The sequence below is a fragment of the Palaemon carinicauda genome, chromosome 3 (genome assembly GCF_036898095.1).
Source record: "Palaemon carinicauda isolate YSFRI2023 chromosome 3, ASM3689809v2, whole genome shotgun sequence".
In the NCBI taxonomy this organism is placed as follows: Eukaryota; Metazoa; Arthropoda; class Malacostraca; order Decapoda; family Palaemonidae; genus Palaemon; species Palaemon carinicauda.
Genome location: NC_090727.1, coordinates 14,390,367 through 14,405,569, shown reverse-complemented (window position 1 = coordinate 14,405,569; position 15,203 = coordinate 14,390,367). Strand labels below are relative to the sequence as shown.

The window sequence follows — 15,203 nt, the reverse complement described above, 5'->3', positions numbered from 1 at the left end:
AGCTATGTTACCGCTTCCTGCCCCCCCCCCCCCCCCCCACCCGGCAGGGAGGAGTCCTATTGGACGTAAGGAAAGTCTTAAAGTTGCTTGATAAAGGAACTCAACCAGCATCAGAAGTACCTGCCGGTCCTGGAGCCAGATAGGAGATAAGGCAAGTACAACGTGTTGGAACAAATTACCTTAGTCTACTGTAGATCATTTTGTATCAATAAGGAACAATAGTATATTCATTGTAGATGAGTTTTTATCAATAAGGAACAATAGTATATTCATTGTTCATACATAATTACATGTTATAGAGGGAATTGAAACTCTCAAACAGTATTTTATTACAATATGAGGGCGAAATAAGATGCACGAGTAAATTAAATTCTTGTATTTGGGCAAAATAAGAATTAACATACATAAATGTAATAATTGTAATTTGTAATGGAATGCAAATTAGTTATATAGACTTAGGACATTCAATAGAAATAAATGTGGTATCAGAAAAGGAAAACTTGCCATCACACAGGTTAATTCCATAGGAATTATAAAGTCTTTCTAGAATGTCTTAAAAACACTTCATGTTAGGAACATGTGGCACACGTGTTTTAGTCTATGTGACTTCACCTTAGTATAAGAACAGTCCGTAGTGTCACATGGTGGCACTATTCTCACTATGTTGTACACTAGGGTCAACACAGACATCCTTAGAGTTAAAGTCCCAATAACTCACTGTCCATCACAGCACCAAGCAGCAGGTTTTAACACACTACCTGCAGCTACCACGTATCTTTTCAATTCGTGCACCGCTTCGCGTAGTGTCTTGAAGATTTCCAGCCTGTGAATGAGTGAAGACTTTCGAAGTCCATTGACTGGAAGAAATTCAGGGAAGAGGCGACTTTCCTGGGATCGTGACCTGCGGGTGTACTGTCAGGATCCGCTCTGCGAATGAAGTAGGTGATCTTCGCCCTTAGTTGTTTGAGTGACAAATCAGAACCCAAAGTTTCCCCTTTAAAGAGCTGTCCTCCACCTTAGTCTGAAGCTCTTTGAAGATAGACCTTTAGGCCCTCCACTGGACACAGAGAGACATCTTCCTTCAGCGGGCAGATTCTCCAGGGACCCCACGTTTTAGTGGGTATCTCGTTCTTGGCGAGAAACGTTGGGTCAGGAAAGAGGGTGAGCTCGCTTGTTTCTGCGAACTGGATCTGGCCCTCTTCTCTTGATAATGCCACAATCTCACCGACTCGAGCTCCCGAGGCGAGCAAATAAGAAAATAACTTTTTGAGTTAAATCTTTCAGAGGGCAGGTTCCATTGTCCAAGTCTGAGGCAAAATGGAGCACCTTGTCAAGAGCCCAGGAGATGGGTCTCAGTGGCGGTGCGGGTCTGAGTCTAGCACATGCCTTCGGCAGCTTGTTAGAGATGTCACTAGACAGGTCTATTTGGAAAGCATAAAGTAAGGATCTTGTCAGGGCGGATTTGCAGGTGGAAATCGTGTTGGCTGCCAAGCCTTGTCCATGAAGGTGAATGAAGGAGGACAAAAAAATCCATTGATATCTCTGTAGGATTTCTAGCCTTGACAAAGGACACCCATTTCTTCCAAGATGACTCGTACAAACCTCTTCTTGGCGGCTAGGGAGAGAAAATCATGAGATGAAGGTCTCGGGTTTTCTTTGATGAAGCAAAGACAGTCGACTTCTGAACTTGTTGGGTTAGCACTAGGTCCGGCAGGGGAATTAGCTTGGGTTGTAACTCCAGGATCAATGGGAACCAGTTGCTCCGGGGCCACTTGGGGGCCACTAGGGCCGCTATTCCTTGGAAGGATCTTAGCTTGGTGAGGACTTTCAGCAGAAAGCTGGGTGGAGGGAACAGGTAAATCTTGGTCCATCTGTTCCAATCCAGGGACGCCATGTCCACCGCTTCCGCTCAGGGGTCCTCGTATGGGGCCACGTAGCGAGGAAGTTGCTTGTTGTCGCTTGTTGCGAAGAGGTCGATCTGCAGTTCCGGGACTTCTCGGAAGATGAAGGAGAATGAGTTTGCGTCTAGGGACCATTCTGACTCTATCGGGGTTGTCCTGGATAGAGCATCCGCCGTCACGTTGCGGAATCCTTGTAGGTGAACTGCTGAGAGGTGCCATCTTTTCTTTTCCGCAAGGCCGAAGATGGGCAGCAACACTTGGTTGAGTTGGGGTGATCTTGAGCCCTGACGGTTGAGACATCTGACCACGACGTCGCTGTCCAGGGTCAGTCGAATGTGGACTGAGGGGCGTGGGGACAGCCTCTTCAGAGTAAGAAGGACTGCCATGGCCTCCAAGATGTTGATGTGAAACGTCTTGAATAGGGGAGACCATGTTCCTTGAACTTGCCGTTGATGGGAGTGACCCCCCCATCCTTCTAGCGATGCGTCCATATGGACAACGACCGAGGAAGGCGGTAGTTGAAGAGGTACCGACCTTTTCAGGTTCTTTGCCTTCGACCATGGCTTGAGGAGTGATCGTAGCTGGGTCGGTAGAGGTCTCTCGAGATCTCTTCGAGCGATTGATGCGTATCTTCTCCAAACTCCCGATGCATCTTTTAGCTGTGCTCGTAGCACTGGGTCTGTCACTGAAGCAAACTGAAGGGAGCCGAGCACCCGTTCCTGTTGTCGTCTTGAAATCCGTTTGGATTTGAAGAGTCTCTTGACAGATCCTGCTATTTCCTTTCTCTTCTTTAGTGGAATGGAAAGACGGTGTGACTGATGATCCCAATGGATTCCCAGCCATTGGAACTTCTGAGCTGCAGAAAGTCGAGACTTTTCGGTGTTGATCTTGAAGCTAAAATGTTCCAAGAATTGGATCACCTTTGTGGAAGCTTGCAAGCATTCTTCTTCGGATGTTGCCCACACCAGCCAATCGTCCAGGTAAGCCATCACCTGGACGCCTTGTAAGCGTAGCTGTTGAACGATCATCTCTGCGAGCTTCGTGAATATCCTTGGGGCTATGTTTAGCCTGAAGGGCATGGCTCTGAAGGCGTACTATCTTCTTTGAAGCCTGAATCCTAGGTAGGAGGTGGTCTGGCGGTTCATTTGAACATGCCTGTAGGCGTCCGCCATGTCTATCAAGACTGTGTATGCCTTTTGAAGCAGTAGGGCTCTTATATGCTGAAGAGTCAGCATTTTGAACTTATTGTTCACTATGAACTTGTTGAGAGGGGACAAGTCCAGAATGAATCTGAGTTTGTCAGAGTCCTTCTTGGGAACACAAAATAGTCTTCCTTGGAACCTGGTAGACTTTACCCTCTTGATCACCTTCTTGCTCCAGAGTTCTTGGACGTATTCTTCCAGGATGGGGGTGGGGTGTTGGAAGAATTGGTGGAAAGCTGGTGGTGGTGTTACCCAGCTCCACCCTAGTCCGTTCTTGATGATGCTGTGAGCCCAGGGATCGAAGGTCCAATGATCCTGGAAAAGGCGGAGTCGTCCTCCCACCGGAAGCATCTCATTGCTTCTGGTTGCCCGAGGGTTTACCACCTCGGCCGCTTGCTCCCCTTCCTCCTCTCCCTCTGGAGGGACGTCAAAGGAGTCTCTGCCGGTGCCTCTACCTCTGGGACGAAAGGTAGTAGACTGCCTTTTGTAGGCAGGCGTGAAGGCTGGTGACTGAGCCATCACCGGCTGGGGTACCAGTTGAAAGGTCTGTTGGGGCTGGGCCACCAACTGGGGAGCGGTGGGTGCCGGAAACTGGCGTTTAGCCTGACTGAGGTCGAGGCTTGTTTGGTTTCTTCTTAGGTTGGGGGCCTTCATCCTGAGAATATTTCCTTTCCTTAGACATGCCCCACTTGTGGAGAAGGTTCCGGTTCTCCGTGGCGGCCCTGTCAACGATCTCTTTCACGAGGTCATTGGGAAAGAGATCTTTCCCCCAAAGGTTGGAGGAAATCAGTTTCCGTGGTTCGTGTTTGACGGTGGCATCCGCAAACACAAACTCTCTGCAGGCTCTCCGTGCCCTGATGAAGCTGTAGAAGTCTTTAGTTAGGGTGGCGAGGTGGGTCTTAGCCAAGACCATGTAGAAGCCTGGGGTTTGTTGTTCCCCGGCCATCGTCTCCATTTGCACCTGGAGGGAAAGGGAGGCAGCCAGCCTCTCTTTCGTATCCTGCTCCTAACGTAGAAGGTAATCGGAGAGCTTAGGGAGGTTCTCGTTGAACTACCGTCCAGCGATGTCAGCCTCCAACTTTCCCACGGAGATAGTTAACTGGATGTCTTTCCAGTTCTTGTCGTCGGGAGGGAGGGCGAGGGAGAGGGGCCTACATTCCTCCAATGTAGGGCAGGGTTTCCCTTCCTCCACCACCTTCAACACTGCTACAAGGGACTTCTCTGCGAATGGGAAGACCATGGTGGCAGGAGCAAGAAAAGACGGGTGTTTCTTGCTTAGGGCCGGCACCTTGGAATTGGTGTAGCCCTTGCTCTTTAAGCAGCCGGCTAGCAGAGCTTGAGCCTTGGCATGGTCAAACACGATGACCTCTTTAGGCTCGGTTTCCTCCTTGGAAACGGGCTCGGACTTGAGACAGATGTAGCAGTCCGGGTAAGCCTCGAAACTCGGCGAGAATTCCACCTCTTCAAGGGGAACTGCGCCAATCTTGTTGACAAAAATCCTGCCACTCGTGATAGGCATGTGCTTGGCGTTCTTCTGGAAACCACGCACCCACTTGCGTAGTTTCTCGCGAGCAATGTCCCGGGCCTCCGCTGACGGGGGGTCCTCGAACACCTCGTTGGGCAGGTCCTTGCAAACAGTGCAGACCTGCGGGTCGCAATATCAAAGAGATCCTTGGATGATGGAACAACTGGCGTGGGTTCGGCACGCCAAGTGGCCGTAGAAATCCGGGCGCCGAACACTACAAAAGGCGCTCTCACACCGGATATACTCCTCCTGTAAAGAAGAAAGGGGTACATGAGTATTGGGAAGTCTATAACATTGACTTAAAGCAATCTTAGATTAGTCTTAAAGTAATTTCAATTACCATATAAAATTCCTTTCCAAGTGTAAGCTTAGGATAGGTAAGCTGGAAATGAAGCAGGAAAGACACATACTTGTGAATCCCGCCCAGCCAATTGCCGCGACCTTACACCACTAATAACTCTAGGGCATTCTTTCAGGTAAGTCCTAAGGGGGAAGTTATCCAGTAGGGATAAGTAGCACAGCTAGTACGTACTTCCTCCAGGGTATTAGTAATGGTGAAGGGGAGAGAGCCGAGTTCATTCAGCATAGTGAAAAGGGGAAATGATTATCCCCAATTCGAGTAGGTCCCGTCAAGGGGACTGCGCATGGATGCACAGAGTATGCTAGAAAGGATTTACTGCATAACTATACACCATAGTTTTCTGACTAGGGTATGTACTATACCATAGATGTACTGGCTATCATATATAGCTATACAATAGGCACTGCAATCTTAGATTAGTCTTAAAGTAATTTCAATTACCATATAAAATTCCTTTCCAAGTGTAAGCTTAGGATAGGTAAGCTGGAAATGAAGCAGGAAAGACACATACTTGTGAATCCCGCCCAGCCAATTGCCGCGACCTTACACCACTAATAACTCTAGGGCATTCTTTCAGGTAAGTCCTAAGGGGGAAGTTATCCAGTAGGGATAAGTAGCACAGCTAATTGCCGCAACCTTACACCACTAATAACTCTAGGGCATTCTTTCAGGTAAGTCCTAAGGGGGAAGTTATCCAGTAGGGATAAGTAGCACAGCTAGTACGTACTTCCTCCAGGGTATTAGTAATGGTGAAGGGGAGAGAGCCGAGTTCATTCAGCATAGTGAAAAGGGGAAATGATTATCCCCAATTCGAGTAGGTCCCGTCAAGGGGACTGCGCATGGATGCACAGAGTATGCTAGAAAGAATTTACTGCATAACTATACACCATAGTTTTCTGACTAGGGTATGTACTATACCATAGATGTACTGGCTATCATATATAGCTATACAATAGGCACTGCAATCTTAGATTAGTCTTAAAGTAATTTCAATTACCATATAAAATTCCTTTCCAAGTGTAAGCTTAGGATAGGTAAGCTGGAAATGAAGCAGGAAAGAGACATACTTGTGAATCCCGCCCAGCCAATTGCCGCGACCTTACACCACTAATAACTCTAGGGCATTCTTTCAGGTAAGTCCTAAGGGGGAAGTTATCCAGTAGGGATAAGTAGCACAGCTAATTGCCGCAACCTTACACCACTAATAACTCTAGGGCATTCTTTCAGGTAAGTCCTAAGGGGGAAGTTATCCAGTAGGGATAAGTAGCACAGCTAGTACGTACTTCCTCCAGGGTATTAGTAATGGTGAAGGGGAGAGAGCCGAGTTCATTCAGCATAGTGAAAAGGGGAAATGATTATCCCCAATTCGAGTAGGTCCCGTCAAGGGGACTGCGCATGGATGCACAGAGTATGCTAGAAAGAATTTACTGCATAACTATACACCATAGTTTTCTGACTAGGGTATGTACTATACCATAGATGTACTGGCTATCATATATAGCTATACAATAGGCACTGCCGGCGCATTGCCGGCAGGGTAGAAAAAAGTGACAGTCCACTGTCGTAACATGAATTAGGTGGAGCCGGCAACCCGCCGACGTGTCGGGAGTACACCAGGCGCCGACGAGTCTCCGAAAGAGAGTAACCCTTTCCAGCCATCAGTACATATGGCGGGGAAAGGGCGAGAGCTTTGGGATTGATGGCAGACCGCCGGCAAGACAGCGGCCCCCGGCAGTCAGCAGGCAACCAGCTGTAGGTACTCCAACCCTGACTTCAATCTATGGGCCAGAGTGGAGACCTAGGCTAAGCTGTCGGCCGTTGCCGGCAGAGTGTAGTGGACCGGCACTTGATTGAGAGAGAGAAAGCATGGAGGAAGGAAGAGGGAAGGGCAGCAGCTCACTACCCTAACCTTGCCTTCCTCGAGAAGGAGGGTTCAAATGGAAGGAAGAATATTGTCGGGCTTCCATCCAGCCGCAACCGAGTTGGCAGTTTAGCTAGAGTTGCGGATGGCGGTCCAAGGGAGGGCCGAAGAACACTCTAAGATAGGGAGGTCTTCTGCCGGCAGACTGACCTGTCGTACGCTATCCCATAGTTCAACTATATGCGGGAAGCTTAGCAGTTCGGACTAAGAGGCGAAAGGACCGGGCCGACCCCACAACCCGCTGGCACTTGGTCGAGTTGTAGGACGGTGCACAGAGGTGTGATGGCTAGGTCATCACCAAAGGACAGAGGGGGACGGGGAAAAGGGTCCTGAGAAGGAGTGCAGGGGTTGGTGTGAGCCTTCCCCAACACTCCAGGGGGGAGTTCTGTTTCAGTAACGGCACTATCCCAAATATAGGAAGAATTTGTTCTCCAGCCTAGGGTAGGTTAGTACAGTAAAAGAACGGCATTGCCATGCTGTCCCAAACTATAAAGAAACAGAATCCCATGGCCTGCCTAACCTAGGCTAGGGGAAGCATATCCCCAGCCCGGAGAAGGCAGGTGTAGGACAAGTCGCTAGGTCACAGGGAGGAAGGGTCGTAACCCTACCAGGTGTGGCCTAGGGGGGAAGGGCAGAGGCCCCCACCTATTGCCGTCCAACGGGGACCCCAAAACGAGTTCATCCCCCTAATGGGGTAGCTGGGGGCAAACCACTGATACTCTAAGGTTCTGTCCCCAACTCAAAGCTCATGAACTAGGGCAATGAGTAGGGAAAGAAAATCCTAGCCTAACCTCACCTGAATGCGATTCAGGGTAAGGAGCGCTAGGATGTAGCCTAGGCTAAGTCAGAGGGAGGAGAGATTACCTAAGTACGAAGGTAACCGGGGAGGTGAGAAAGTATACAAAAGCCCTCAGCCTTAGGTTAGGGGCAAGGGAGACGACTACCAAGATCATCGAAACCCTTTGTATACTTCCTAGAAGGAGAAAAACCCATATGCAATCACTGAATCTTATATGTATAAATGCCTAATATCTTCATTTCATAATTTGACACTAGGAACACTTATTATATCATGCATGAAAGTAAACTAAAACGCCTAGGCTATCGAGTCTAGGGGGTAGGCTAGTACTTCTAGCGTCGTAGATTCGGCAACCTACATTCGCCGAAAACGAATACTATCGGCATAATATAACTAATTCCTCGCAATGAAGACTAAATAACTAATACTGATATTAGTTATGAAACCGGGAAGGTTGTTCTGGCTAACGAAATAAAGCATGCGGTGTGAACAACAGCGTCAGAGATGCCTCCGGTTAAGGCAACAGCTCCGCCACAAAACATAGTATTTAAAGATAAAAATACATTACTTTAAGGCCAGAGCTGATTTATACAATATAAGAATATGGTACTCAACTTTGCAGAAGCAGGAGAGGCTGAAGATTGCGACATGATGAAACTAATAGCGAACAACTGGGAAAAACCACCTGGTCATAGACGCTGCAAGCGAAGGAATGGAGATGTCGCGTGGTCGTGACGTCAGCCAAGATAGCGGCCAAACATGGCGTCATTCATGACGTCATCGAGTACTGTAACAGTAGCTGAGGAGGAGAACCTTGTATCGGCTCCTCCCATAACTTGCCACCAACTTCCCCATCGAAGCGTAAACGCTATGTGTGGTGCAGATAGCTATGTGGCGTGTCAAGCATACGTCCCCTGTTATTATACGATATCCTAAAGGGAAACCTTATGGGTACTCGCGCAAGAAGTTAGAATTCTGTCAAACCTTTAGTTCAATTCTCTGTGAATATCTACTGTAGTCATATATACCCTTAGGAAGCTACTGAAGGAACCTTCCATCAGGACGACATGGCCTGAGCCCCCCAAAAAATTTTTTTACCAGCTAATGTCTCCATTTTTATCTTTATTAATCTTAAGGCACTTAGTCATACTGGCATATTTTAGATTTTTTACCTCTATCGTTCTTATCCACTCCTCCAGCTTTCCTTTTACACTCTTTCTGCTGGTATTTCTGAGATGTAAGTGGTCTTCAGAAGCTTCAACACATCCATCAACCAAACTTATCCACACAAAATACATATATGAAACAAACAACCAATCCATCAACCAAACTTATCCACACAAAATACATATATGAAACAAACAACCAAACAATTCAGGAGTACAATTTCACCACATTCTTCCCATCTCCCTTTTTTCTTCCTCCTATAGTATAATTTTGTATAGCAATTAGCTCAACAGTGTAGTACTGTGCATCGTTCATAACCAGACAGGTAGTAAGGCATCCTTCTCACTGTAGAACCCCTCCACATACTAAGTGCACTCTTCCCTAAACTCTTTGCACTTAGGGGTACAGTTACTGGGATTTCGAAGACCCATCAATTATTGCTGGTGGTGTGGCAACTTCGTTATGTGGAGGTGCATGGGGCACGGTAATTCAATATGCTGGAGAGGAAAGTCGTTAGATTGACACTGTGGCCTCTCTTTTGTGTGTCACATTTGAGCATACCGACCGTTGGCATGTAGTAATATGACGGATTCTAGAAGTGGCTAGTACTATGATGTTGTCACTGCACTTCAAAGCAGCAGTTAGACTGTTGACGCAGCATCCACGGGGTGAATACTTGTCCAAAGAATGCGTTTCGCTAGAAAAGGAGTGTCTTCAACAGAAAGCTCTCTGGCATGTAAGGATAATTGAAGCTATTGTAGCCTTCCACCTGTCCATAACTACAGGGATTATGTGCTGACAAGTAGCTAGTTGCTACCTCTCGATCATGTAAAAACTTTTGGCACTTATCAAAGGTAAAAGCTAAGCCACTGTCCAAGTGGATGCATACAGGCATTTCCAAAGACACAGAAAAAGGAAGTCAAACGTTTGATGTAGTTTCAGTGTTTTTTTTTTTTTTAGGGGAAGGGGAGTAAGAAACAGCTGTCTCATCTACGACTGTGAGGATATAGCTGTTCTTTCGTTTGGCTGGCAGTAGTCTCTTGAAGTTGATAGAGGCTTTCAAATGGGCAAGTAACCTCGGTTAATGATGATACATGGCTTTACTTCAACATGTAGCACACCTGCAGATAACCAACTTCAAGACTTCCATTGAAAAAGAGAAAGTTCCAGCACCGGGCTATGTGCAGATGGTGGAATTCAACGTCCATGTCGCATGTCGCTATGTTAAGTAGTGACTGAGACAGAGCATCTGTGACGAGGCTGCAAAAGTCGGGGTGAAAGAGAGATGGCAAGGGCACAAAAGGATAGTTCTAATCTCCAACAAAGTATTTTCTTATTCTTCATCTTTCTCATATCTTGTGTTCCAACATGAATCACAATTATAAGTCTTGAAATGGATGGCAAGAAGAGTAGGTGGAGGAATCTGACAAATGGTCTCCCACATGGCTCCATCCTAGCCGTATTATTATACAACCTCTACACAAAAGACCTACCAGAACTCCAGGACATCCGAAGGTTTATATAAGCTGACGATCTCTGCACTGCAATGCAGTCATGGTTTTTAGAACCACTGAAGAAAGTGACGAGGGCATTATCATATATTACAAAAAATGGCATCTTAGGAGATGCTGTCCAAAAACCCAGGTATGCTCATTTAGTCTTGACAACCACCCGGCATACAGAAAACTGAAATTAAAATAAGGAAATGTAGAACTGCAAAAAATCCACAGCTAGTCTTTTCTATCTTGGTGTCACTCTTAATAGAACACTGACTTTCAAGAAGCATTTTACCAAGCACTATGAAAAATAGCATCCACCGAGTGGGGAATTGATGGACAAAACTTTAAAGTATACAGCATTTAACACTCAAGTTATTCCACTGAAGAATCTTGTGCTACTGTTTGGGAAAGATCAAGCCACCCCAAAAGTGTATACCGAGCTAAATAAAGCCTGCCAACTAACCACTGGTATGCCGAGAGCAACATCCCTACCAGCTTTGTACAGACTAGCCAGAATCACACCACCTGACATCCGTTGAGATGCCATAGCTAGAAAGGAAAAGACCAAATAAGCAAATGATCCCAGGCATCCACTCTACAACCATCGCAAAACAAGAAGGCATCTAAAATCACAGAAGAGCTTCATGAGCTTCTTTAACTAGAGACCTCAGACCTATGAAATTAGACTGCATAAATGGAGAGTGAGTGACAGTCAGACCACTAACAATGCCCTCCATAACCGTAGTGAAGACCTGCCCTGGGGATTCTCCCTTGCCAGAAGGAAATAGGTCACCCTGAATAGAGGAAGAACAAAAACTGGTTAAGACAGAGGATAACCTCAAGAGATGTTGTTACACAAGTGGTGTTGAATGACCCTGCGGGGAGCCAATCTAAACAAATAATAGTATTTTGTAGCTGCCCACCTCTTTGGAACAGCAAAAGATAGAGCACTCGATTGGGTAGAAAAATGGTGCAATAAGATATGATGACAGACTATTGAATAGTACCCAGTTAAGTGTTGAACAATCAGGAAGTGGTGCCACTTATGTTGGGCTTCAGCTATAGTAAATGCCTCTTGTTCAACAACAGAGTGGTAGCGCTCTGCAGGCGTAAGTAACTGGTTTGCCATTCTAGGTCAAGGATAATGCTATGACCTCCAGTGAAGCAGCAGTTTCAACTACGAATGGTTTACACTACTGTCATCTATTGCAGCTCTTTAAGGTTTATTAAACTGAGGTATGTAGACTTCTTCGTGTGTTTCAACACATAAACCAACCAGAATTTCAAATGATACACAACTGAAAAAGAAAGAATAGAGTATAATAATTTCAGCACAGTTGGAAAGTTCCATACAATCTGCCAAATGTGTGTACTAGTGACCATTCATGAATGCCTTGGGAAGTTGGAATACTGTACTGAATTAATGACCAAGTTAAAGCAGCAAGGTCTCTAAAGAAATCTTGGAACTTATTGAGGATTCAACAATCTTTACCCCTGTTTCTATTTTTAAATAACTGTCAGAATCAATTCTTGAATGCATTTTATCTACATTTTCTCTCGCATAGTACCTTCACATTTCCTGCTATGGCAACCAATGTTTTTCATATTTTTTCTTCTTTTAAATATGATACAAACATTGGATACTGTTGATGTGACAGGCATAAGACCAAATTGTTCATCTCCAATCTCCAAATAACTAGATTTCTTCTTATACCTTACATTACATAGGTGAATAATTAGCTTTCCTTTCCCCTACAAACGGCTCTTGCAATAAGTCTCGTAAAACGACTGTGGCTTCTCCAGGACTTCCTACTTCCTAGTTAGGGCCTGCTACTCTTCCATTCTTTATTTCTATTCCACATCATCTTTACCCCTCTACTTATCTCTGATTAGGTTTTAGTTTTACCAGTAAGTGTGCATGGAGTCAGTTTGGTCTAATATCACAACGGCTCTCGAATAAAGTTACACCAGCCTTAGCTCCATTTACACATGGCACTGTATAATATACTGGTGCTGAGTATTCTCATCTATAGTGCTCTGAAGTTTTTGATAAACTAATGTCATCTATGGCACAAGAAGAGGGTGTAACAAACGAAAATGTTTATACACTTTCATGTACATACAACAATAAGTGGTGGCATGTGGTCTGAAACTGAGATTTATGCTCACAAAGTATTTTACTACAGTACAGTATTAGATTTCCTCTTTAAATCAGTTTTTTCCTATAAAATGGAAAGGGCGTCCCTTTGGGCTTAAGGGCTATGCGAGAATTTTTTTCATATTGACAAACTGATAATGGAGGTACCTCTATTGTAGAAAGCTTACACAATCCATATGTATTTGGACATTTCCAAAATGAAATAATGTGAACATTAGCATACTTATGAAACTTGTAATTGATTTTATATAAAAAAAAAATGTTTTTAAAATAAAAGTATTTCTATCTAATATTCTTGGAACAAAAACTTTAATTGGCTACTGTCCATTGATGATGTCCAAGTGTTAATCAGTTAGGCTTTGAGATTTGTTTTTTTGGATCAAAATTTACTAGAAATATTGATAAACTGCTTGTCTAATCATGCTTTGTTTCTTGCAGGTTTTTGTATTGCTGCTCATTGTGGTTTCAATATCAATCTTGGTTACACTTATGATATTCGGTTTCAACCTGCAGTTTTTTTTACAATTCCGGAAGTGACATCACCGATGGGGTCATTCACGTAGAGCAATACGAAACCCCTATAGGACAACCTGAAGGGTTAATTGATATGTTCCAGGAAGATGGTTTCTTGCTGGATAAAAATCTTAATACTGCCGAGCTAGAAAGCATTTACGAGGTATTACCTGGTGAGGAAGACTTTGCTGAAGAAATAGATTTTCATTCATCTACAGGAAAATTTAAAGGAAAGGAGTTCATGAATCCACTCTTGAATGGAGATGGTTCCCTAAAAGGCAATTCGAAACCCACGCGCCAGTCGGTATGTAGCTCGCTCGACTCTAAAGTAGCGGGAGCGTGTGGGAAGATAAAGCCTCTCTTACTTGAACTATTGTTCAAATCCATTTTGCTTTGCCAGGAATCTGAAGATATATTAATGCCAGGTTATATTCAAATGTACAGGTACTTGAACAGTTTCCTGAGCAGCTTTGGTGGGTTTGCAGCTGTTCAGACAAGGATGCTAGAGGACAGGGTTAACCAATTGGAAAGTTATACTTTAGGTGATCAAAAGCTTGATTACCATAAACTTTTTAAAATGGTGTACTTTGAAGTTGCATCTGGATCGATAAATAACACTGATCCGTTCTCCGCCACGATACTATTTACCTGTCTTCATCGTCATTTGCAATATCTAGCTCTAACCTTAGAGTACATTCTTACAATTCACCCTGATCAGAGCTTGCAACTTGCTTTTGACACTGCTTATGAGAAGACGCTTGCAAAGCACCATACCTGGATAGTCAAGTCCATCTACGACGTTGGGATGAACATGCTTCCTACGAAAAATCAGGCTACTTTGCTGCTCAGCATAAGGCAGGTTGAAAAGGTAGCTATACCAGAACTTGAAGAGAGTCTGAGCCTGGTGATATCAGAGTTAACAATATTAAATGATTTGGGTGAAAGCATTCTTAATCAAACAGATGTATTCTCCGTAATTCCTGAACAGGTTATAACTTAAATTGTAAATTTAATATTTCATAATACAGCTGCCAATTTATTTAGTTGTAATTTAAAGAAATTTAAGCTTGACATGAAAATATTTATAATTTATAAATACTTTAATTATTTATCAATTAAATGCTCTAATAGTATATTAAAAAACTCCAAAATTTTGACATGTTCAGTTGTGTATTGCTTGGAGCTTGAATTATTTTTGAACCCATAAATTTTGCAATAATACACATCATTAAATAAAACCTTTTAATTTGACTGTAAAATCCTAATAATTTTATATACCCATGCAACATTTTCATGAGGAAAGGTGATGTTTTCATATGTACACACCAAGGACTTTCACAGATGAGTTCAACAAATTTTTCATTATTCCCAGAGATATGACATACTTAAATATGAACAAATATGAGTGACATTCCCATATATACATAAAAAACAATCAGATCTTCCTTTGAAATTTTAAAATTTATAACGTTAAAGGGATTTTCAGAACTCAATGTGAAAGTATTTAAGATGTCGAACAATTATATATGTAAAACAATTTTGCATGTATACAACTGACTAGACAGAGTAGACTGATATGTGTTTGTTTGATCTTGTTAAAATTAAATACATAGGTTTCAAATAACCAAAATTTATTTTGTTATAATTACAGATTTTCAAATAACCAAAATTTGTTTTGTTATAATTACAGATTCAAAAATTACCATTGTTTCAACTTAATGTTTAATTATACAATTTTATAATTACAATGGTTTCAAATAACTAAAATATTTTATCTTGTTAAAATTAAATACTTTGTTTCAAATATAACCAAAAGAATAAATGTTCAGTTATACAATTTTTTTTTTTTCATTACAGTCTAGGAAGATCTGACTTTTCAAGGCTGAAAACATTGAAAAACAGAAATTGCTCAATGAAATATGCTCTTTTTAAACACCAACAACAGAAGCAAATGTTTAATTACTACCTAAAGTAAACTACTGTATTCATTATTTATAGATGAGAACAAACTTGTATAAAAATGAAACAAATAAGAGATTTTTTCCTTTTAGACTTGCTTGGACTAGTATTTTAAAGCTGTAGCTTAAAATGTTTTTATTAAATTTAACAAAACATCTGGTGTAAATGTTCTGTTAAAGGTTAAAAGAAAAAGAGGGA

General features: G+C 43.3%; 1 protein-coding gene across 1 annotated transcript in view; it reads left to right on the top strand.

The window, feature by feature from the left end:
- Positions 1–15,197, top strand: part of LOC137638208 (ceramide-1-phosphate transfer protein-like) — a 21,124-nt gene extending 5,927 nt beyond the window's left edge. The window contains exon 2 of the mRNA XM_068370293.1: positions 12,972–15,197. Within this exon, the coding sequence (XP_068226394.1) occupies positions 13,141–14,046 (906 nt within the window). The 5' untranslated portion in view covers positions 12,972–13,140 and the 3' untranslated portion in view covers positions 14,047–15,197. The remainder of the gene's footprint in view (positions 1–12,971) is intronic.
- Positions 15,198–15,203: the final 6 nt, after the last annotated feature.